Source organism: Porites lutea, chromosome 6 (assembly GCF_958299795.1).
Source record: "Porites lutea chromosome 6, jaPorLute2.1, whole genome shotgun sequence".
NCBI lineage: Eukaryota > Metazoa > Cnidaria > Anthozoa > Scleractinia > Poritidae > Porites > Porites lutea.
In genome coordinates this window covers 10,310,462-10,319,136 of record NC_133206.1, presented here as the reverse complement: position 1 = coordinate 10,319,136, position 8,675 = coordinate 10,310,462, and the positions used below count along the sequence as shown (strand labels likewise).

The 8,675-nt window shown below is 37.6% G+C and overlaps 1 protein-coding gene across 1 annotated transcript; it reads left to right on the top strand.

Annotated features, from left to right (window-relative positions):
- The first annotated feature begins 24 nt into the window (after positions 1 to 24).
- LOC140941559 (large ribosomal subunit protein bL12m-like) lies at positions 25 to 7,495 on the top strand. The gene is made up of 5 exons (XM_073390583.1): positions 25 to 134; positions 212 to 395; positions 5,791 to 5,865; positions 6,258 to 6,389; positions 7,329 to 7,495. The coding sequence occupies exons 1-5, from the start codon at positions 31 to 33 to the stop codon at positions 7,446 to 7,448; spliced, it is 615 nt and encodes a 204-aa protein (XP_073246684.1). The 5' UTR covers positions 25 to 30; the 3' UTR covers positions 7,449 to 7,495.
- The last annotated feature ends 1,180 nt before the right edge of the window (positions 7,496 to 8,675 follow it).

The window sequence follows — 8,675 nt, the reverse complement described above, 5'->3', positions numbered from 1 at the left end:
CTCGCCACTTTAAAATCCACCACTTTCTTGATGCATTCTGGGATATTCAAAATGGCTGCGAGGACCGGCATCAGAGCACTGCGACTTTTGAGACCTTTCAAATCGACCACTTCTCAACCATACAGCAGTCTGAGGTACGATCCACTTCCCTAGCATTCAATTAAAATATCCAGCACTCTCTAATCATGTAAGTGACTTTTTTAATTTCCAGATGTACATGGTGTGTTTCTCTTCAAAGATGGCGGTTCGGTGGATGCACACGTTACGATTCCACCCTAGCACAGCCTCGGCCAGACGATGCTGTCAAGGAGTACCCAGACAAAATCAAGTCTATTGTAGATGAAATATCAAAACTTACACTTATAGAAGTTGCTGACTTAAATGAGCTACTCAAGGTGATGATAATTTATGTAAATAATTCGTAAGATTTGCGTATAACCCCATACATTAATTATGCATACAGTCTTCGACTTTATTCATATCAACTATTTGTGAGAAAAAGTGTGAAATTATTGCATGCGTAATAAATGCATGGAGTTATATGAAAATCTTACCAAATAATCTCAAATTTTGCGAGAACAATCTTTAAATGATTTTTAACTAACCTTAAATAGCCTTTAAAATCAGTCAAAAAGTATTTAGAAAACCTTAAGTGTGCTTACATGTCAATAAATGTAATGTAGGGTGGTTATTATTATAAAAAGCCTCTTCATATCAAGGTATCCAAGGTGAAACCCAGTCACCTAGCCACATTCAGTGTAAAACGCAGATTGCGGACTATTGTTTTCACCGTGCAAATGAGAACATGACAGTAATAGTCCCATTGTTTTCTAACCCTGAAAGTCAGTCTGCAGTCTGCATTTTACACTACCCCAAAATTGACCAGTTTTTCTCTGTACAGTGTAGCTGAAAATTTTGAATCCATGAGTTTTGCTATGGGTCTATAGGGCTTATTGCCCAATTCAATTCAATTCTTTATTCACACTATATAAGATATTTACATAAGTGTATGTAGGTAGGAAAATAAAGTAGCTGACAAATAATAATTAACTGAAAGACATTAAGTTCATTTGTGTACGGTGTCCAAAGTAGCAAGAGCTTTCTTGTTGGACACCGTCATATTGAAATAATTGGCAGCAGTAAAGAGAGGAATAAAATCTCAAATAATATCAGTGATAGAACATATAAGCAAGGTCAGATTTGGTTGGTTAGAAGACAGGACTTCCATTCTTTCTTAAACTTATGATATGGCAGACACTTGAGACCAGGCGGTACAGTCTCCCAGATTTTTGGAGCGGAGAATTTAAACGACGTTTTACCTAAGTTGATGGATACTCTTGGCCTAAAATAGTTCAGATTACTGACAAATCTTGTATTATGATTGTGTGTACGCGATGCTGGAGTCAGGACATCAAGGAAAATATCTGGAATGCTATCAGTCTCATTTCTCATTGTATGTATAAAGCAACATATTTTTAATTTATATATATTATCGAATTTAAGGATTGTTAGGAGTTTGGCCCTGTCTGAGTTTTCTTGTTTGCAATGAATGGAAGTTGTGAATCTTCAGTGTGTTTCTGAATCTTACATCAAATGGCTCATTTAAACGTTCGGTCGTTGAAATGCCGAGATCACTTTATCCAAGTCAAACAGACAGTGCTCGAAAACAAGTTTGACATTTTAACTATCTCTGAATCATGGCTGGATAATTCCGTCACGAACTTGGAGCTAGAAATACCAGGATATGATTTATATCGTGTCGACAGACAGGACAAGAAAGGTGGTGGCGTTTGTGTTTATATTCTACAGAGCTACAAGACTGAAGTTCTTTGGGATATTTCTGGTATATCGGTTGCTGGTTTCCACCAGCTATGGATTAAGGTCCAAGTACGCAACCTTCGCTCTCTAGTTATCTGTACTGCTTACAGGCCGCCTGATGTACCAGTGAGATGCTTTGATACTGATTTGACTCCTAGCTTTATTGCTGCTTCTTTACACAACAAAACAATATACATTTTAGGGGATTTAAACTGTAACCTTTTAAATCTTGAAAACCCTGACTCCAGAGCTCTACTTGATTTTTGTCGCTTGTATAATCTATCTCAGATGGTTAAAACACCAACTCGAGTGACTCCTTCCACTGAAACACTTATAGATGTTATTTTGTCCTCAAACGAGCAACAAGTCCGGGAAACAATCGTGAAACCGTGCTCAATAAGCGATCACGATATTGTTTGCGCTACACTCCGCTTGAAAAATCAACGTCAAAAGCCAACTTATATTACAACAAGGTGCTTCAAACATTACCGGCCCGATCAATTTCTTGTTGACGTTTCGCAAGTACCCTGGTCCGTTTTGGACGTTTTTGATGATCCTGAAGATAAATTGAACGCGTTTAACCTATTATTCAACAATGTATTAGACGAACATGCACCCATCAAAACAGTCAAAATTCGTGGACGTCCCAACCCTTTTGTAACATGCGAAATTCGGGACCTTATGAGACTTAGAGATCATTGGAAGAAGGTAGCCCAAAAAAACAAAGATCCACATGCTTGGTCTGAATACAAAAACCTTTGTCGCGAAGTCAAACATGAAATAAGGACGGCTGAGAAAATATTCATCGCGGAGCAAGTTGTAAACAACAAAAACAACTCTAATTGCCTCTGGAGAGCAATCCGCTTGTGCATACCCAAGAAGTCCGCTTCTCAAAGGAATTATTCCAAAGATGACAAAATTGTTGCTGATGAATTTAATAATTTCTTTTCCTCTGTAGGAAAGAGTACCATCAATAGAATTACTAAATTGGCAGAGGAATCGAATTATACTCTTAATCAATGTTCATTTATTCCGAGAATCTACCCATTGTCAGAGCAGTTCACCTTCAACGCAGTGAAGTGCGAACAGGTACAAAAAATTGTCACATCAATGGCCAGTGGTAAGGCCCCTGGGATTGATAAAATCCCAATCCATGTGATCAAAGATTGTTTGCCTGCTATCTTGCCATCGTTAACGTCTATTATTAATGCTACCTTTGAGTTTGACACCTTCTCTTTGGCCTGGAAAACAGCTGAAGTGACACCGATACTCAAGGCTGGAGACCACGATATTCCAAACAATAATAGACCGATTTCATTACTCCCTGTCCTTTCTAAAGTCTGTGAACGTGTCGCTCACAATCAACTTACGTCATATCTACTTTCGAGAGGCCGTTTATCATCCAAACAAAGCGGAAATAAACAGTGGCATTCAACGGAAACATCTGTCATTCAAACAACTGACGAAATCCTAAATGCCATTGACAAAAAGAAACTGACTGCAGTTGTCCTCCTTGATCTAAGCAAAGCTTTCGACAGTATTGACCATCAAATACTCCTCGCTAAGTTACAGGACATTGGTGCGTCCAGACCTGCGATAAAATGGCTCGGAAGCTATTTAACCTCGCGATACCAATTTGTGCGAATAAATACAACTCTGTCGACCAAACTACCTGTTAGTTCTGGCGTTCCACAAGGGAGCATCCTTGGCCCATTACTCTTTAACATCTACGTTAATGATCTCCCTTCTGTGCCAGAAAATTGTACATCGCAGTGTTACGTCGCCGATACCAAACTTCTCATGTCATTTCAACTCCGCGATCAGCACGAAACGATAGAAAAAATGAACAAGGACTTGTTAAGCATTAGGAATTGGTGCTTTGATAATCAGCTTTTACTCAACCCAGATAAAACAAAACTAGTGATATTCGGCAGCCGGCAAATGACTGCTAAGGTTAGCGACTTTAGGCTATTTCTATTGGGGAAGGAACTCGAGCCTGTTAAGGCTGCAAGAGACCTTGGTGTCACACTGGACTCTAACTTAACATATAATGAGCATATTGTTTCTACTGTATCCTCATGCATGTCACGTTTGGGTCAAATTAACCGCGTTAAGCATATTTTTAATAAACACGCGCTAATTATTATTATAAATGCCTTAGTTTTTAGTAAATTATCCTATTGCTCTTCTGTTTGGAGCAATACTACTCAAACTAATCTGGACAAGCTCCAAGCAGTACAGAATTTCGCTTGTCGTATTTTGAGCGGCGCTAAAAAATTCGATCACATAACTCCTTTGCTAAAAGACTTGCGCTGGCTACCAATCAGGCAACAACTTTATTTTCGTTTTGCTGTTCTGGTTTTTAAGTGCATGACGAGTTGTGCTCCGGAGTATTTGACATCAAAGCTCGTTGGAAGATCCGCCGTCTCGACAAGGAATACGAGAAATTCTCAACTTTTGAACATACCACTCTTCCGCACTGCCAGCGGCCAAAGGACCTTTCAATATAGAGCAACCTCTCTCTGGAATGAGTTGCAGCCTGCGCTCAAACTTAGCCCATCCGTGACGGAATTCAAGTGTTTACTCAGGCAAAAGCTTCTTAATGACTGCTTTATTTAATTAATTTAATTAATTTTATTGACCTTTGTCTTCTTTTATCATTGTTATATTCTTATTGTCATGTACTTGGTTTATAATTTTGTAATGTAAAATTGACTCTGAAAAGCCCCGTGGGGACGAGCCAATAAAGTATGTATGTATGTAATGGACTGGTTATTACACTGTACTATTTCTTGAGCAAAATTCTCAGCCAGAGATTATTGTTTTGGGTTCTTTTAAAGGTCTTTAAAAACTGATCATATCTTTAAGATGTTTGCAGCTTAAATTGCAACCCTCCAATGGCCAACTATGTCCTACAATTTGGTTGTCACTATTAAAATGTGGTCATTTCTGATGACTTGAAGACTGTAAACTTTGCACCCTACATACATAATTGCCTCTATTCTATTCAAGTGTATAAAATTTGTGTGCATACACATATAAAAGTTATGCGGCAGGGGAAATCCAACTTTAGACCCTGAGTATGTTTCTATGGGACTGAACATAATCTGCTTTAAGGGCTGTGCTCTAGCAGCAGCCAGTGGGCCCTGGCACCTTACTTTTGCTCTTTGGCAATAATAGGATATCTTCGTTTTCTCATAGAAATCCTATGCTGGAAAATTCTGGATTACACAGGCTCAGGGAATAGGGCTCCCTTCAATTTTTCTTTGAACACAGCCTTGCAAAGCTTCAACAACTGTCCTAACCCATGTAAAAAAAGAATGAAGCTCATTCTTGGAGATAAATCGTTCCAAGTAGCAGCTCCTAGATTATGGAATACATTACCCTCTGAAATAAGAGCAATTATTAGCCTGGCTTATGATCTTTTCAAAGAAGCAAGTTTAGATGTAAATCATTGTTCAAGAAAGCATTTGTTAGATTTAGTTTTTATTCATATTTTATTACAATTTTATATGTTTCTTATCAGTTTTTTAGGTTTTTGAATTTATTTTGGGACTATGTTATATAACTTTGCTTGTTTATTTTATAGTTTGTACACAGATTGGTTAGATATAACATGGTTTGTGCAGATTAGTTACTGCAGATGATAAAGCAAGATAATGTTAGACAAAGAAGAGTAATTAAACAGCGTGAATGACACGCATTTTGGTGGATACCAGAATTTGTTTTTGTTAAACTTTTTAAGGTCAAAAAATATGCTAAAACAAAGAGAGTTTTGAAAATTTTCAAACATGATAGCTAAACCTAAGGTCATCGAAAACGTCTTGAAAAGTCATGGAATTTGAAGAGCTCAAAAGACTATGAACTCTGTATGAGTGTAAGTGCGCATTTGATCATATTCATTTGCTAATTTGTGCCTTATAAGTAATAAATTATCATTGTTATTGTTACTACTATTTTTCTTCACGTTAGACAACATTAAAAATTGAAGCTGCACCGATGATGCCAATGATGGGTGCAATGCCTATGTCTCCAGCTGCTGCTCCGGTGAGCCACTGTTTTTATTTATCACTAGACAGTCTACAGAGACACAGTTATTTTAATTAAATGGCATAGATTATTTGGAATAAGTGGTCCCCGAACAGAGAATGCTAAAATGTGAAAAATGCCATCCACAACAAGACTTGGGCACAGTCAAACCCTGTCATAGAAAGAGTCTGTTGTAATGGGGTGTCCATATTAAGCAGCTCATGTTATTTTAGTCAAAAATACACCTTGTATTTGAAGAAAATACTAAAGAAATAAAGCGGGACATAATCACTGGTAGAAGGGACCTGGATCCTCACAGGCAGTTATGGGTGGTTTAGGGGCGAATGGGTTAAAGGTTTTGATTCAATATGTGCCCACTTTACTAAACAAATAATGGTTTTATTTTTTAGGAAACAGAAGCAGAACCAGCAAAAGCAGAACCAACAGAGTTTACAGTCAAATTGACACAGTTTGATGCTGCAAGCAAAGTCAAGCTTATAAAAGAGATCAAGAATCTTGTTCAAGGTCTTAACTTGGTCCAAGTAAGTTTTTTTACAAGTACAGCAAACACTGTTATTGTAGTTTTGTCATCTTCATCATACTTTTTCCATGGAAATTCTTTTTCCCATAAATGCTGGAATAAAAAAACCCTGAGACTTCACATTTTCACTTGGTTTCTGCTAAGTATCAGAGTAGAAATACAAAAATAGTTTTATAAATATTGCAATACAAATTTTGCCTTTGAAGTATGATGCCCATAAAGGAATGTCTCTCATAGCAGTTTATTAGTGAAATGGATAATTTTCCTACCCTGTAAATGTCTATTTCAAAAGGAAGTGAAAATTATGCAAACAATATTCACAAGAGAGAAGAAGTTTCTCTTCCACTCAATTTATTGCAGAGTGTTATACATCTGTATTCATCATAAAAATAATGAGGTGGCTGTGAGGTGTAAATGTAAATGTCAAATTCAAAAGGAAGTGAAAATTATGCAAACAATATTCACAAGAGAGAAGAAGTTTCTATTTCACATAATTTATTGCGGAGTGTTATATACATCTGTATTCATCGTAAAAATAATGAGATGGCCGTGAGGTGGGTTTCTACCATACTTTATTTTAAGGAGTTATTTCCTGGTTTCTTTGGACCTGTTATTTAAATGGAGTTTAGCTAAAGTTTAACTAAACCGCATTCTAAGCCATTTTCACTTTGCCCAATGCATGACATCCCTATTTACCAAGAAAACATGTGCACCAGAAACATTGAGGAACTTCAGTGTTATTCTCTGAAATCAATGTTTACTCAATATTTAATCTGGAAAAAAACTCTTCCAATTAAATTTCTTGCACCTGTAGACATTCCGGCTGCTAAAGATAAACATCCTATTGTTTCTTGCTAAAATTTAAGTATTAATTAAGGGAGGTCTAAAGATGAAATTTTTTTTATGCCAATTTTGTTAACAATCTGTCAATAAATTTTAGGCTAAGAAATTTGTGGAAGAACTTCCTCAAAATGTGAAGGAGAAAGCAAGCAAAGAGGAAGCTGAAGAAATCAAGAAGGTTTTGGAGGCAGCTGGAGGAACTGTGGAAATTGAAGTTTGATGAATTGTACAGTTAAATAAATTTGTTATTAAAATTTAGTTCAGAGATTTTGTGAACCATCTCTCTTACCAGTGACTGTAAACCTGACCTAACTATAATATGGCAAATTTCTGGGACTTCAGAATGACTGCACAGTGTCTAAGCCTGTTCCAACCATGTCATTCTTACTATTATTAGAAGAAAAAACAGAGCTGGGTGCTAGGAGGTGGGACTGGTGTCACTCTTACGCAACCCTGACTGCTTGCACTTTTTACATGCTTTTCATTAGCCTGTTCCAGGCGTTCAGATTGTGGGGACGGCCCAGAGAGATATATGAGCATGAAAAACGGCAAGGGGCTGCATTGCCCCATTCCTTCCAAATGGCAAGCAAAGCAAGGGTGGGGGATGATTCGAAGAAGCACAGAGCATGTGCAGGAGTGCTGTGCTCCCTTCTACTTAAGGTCGGTACACCCTAGGCAAAAGGTTGTGGCAACATGTTGCGGCTACATGTTGCAGTGACAAATCGCTTGTTTCTTCAACTAGTTGCCCAACCTTTATACAGAGTGATCTGTTGTTGTGACATGTTACAGCAACTTGTTGCCTAGCATGTTGCAACCATCCCTCAAGAAGCCAAGGTTCATAAATTCATTGCGCATGCAGCATGTAGATCATAGCAGCCTGCAAACTAGGGTGGCCCACACATATTTCTGTGGGTATGTTTCTTTGGGATCATTGAAGGAACCGACAAATTCACCCTATACAGTCGACTCTCTCTTAACGGACACCTGTATTAGATGGACATCTCTGTAAAACGGACTGTTAGTGTTGGTCCCTGCCTTTCTTTACTCCTTTTATTTGACTCTCTATAAGATGGACACTTAGTGCTGGTCCCAAAGGTGTCTATCTTAGAGAGAGTTTACTGTACATGTTTTGATAAATCTGGTGGTGTCCACAATAATGTCATCAAGAAACATACTTGGTCTGTGGTTTTTGGCCATTTTGGTGATCAAGGAAATGCTTTTGGCAATGAATCTCTCTGGCAGAAGTATTTTACAGGGAATATTGAAGCAATTTGGACTCGAAGTTTACAATTACTAAGATCAAAACTTGAGGACAAAGATTTGTCAGTGTGTCTCACTTTGCGAACGAGTTTGCTTCTGTTGCTGGTTATGTGTTTACAAGTTTCAGTTGGGCTTTTTACCATAAAAACCTTGCTTTTTCGCCTAATATCTATCTTTGAATTGATGA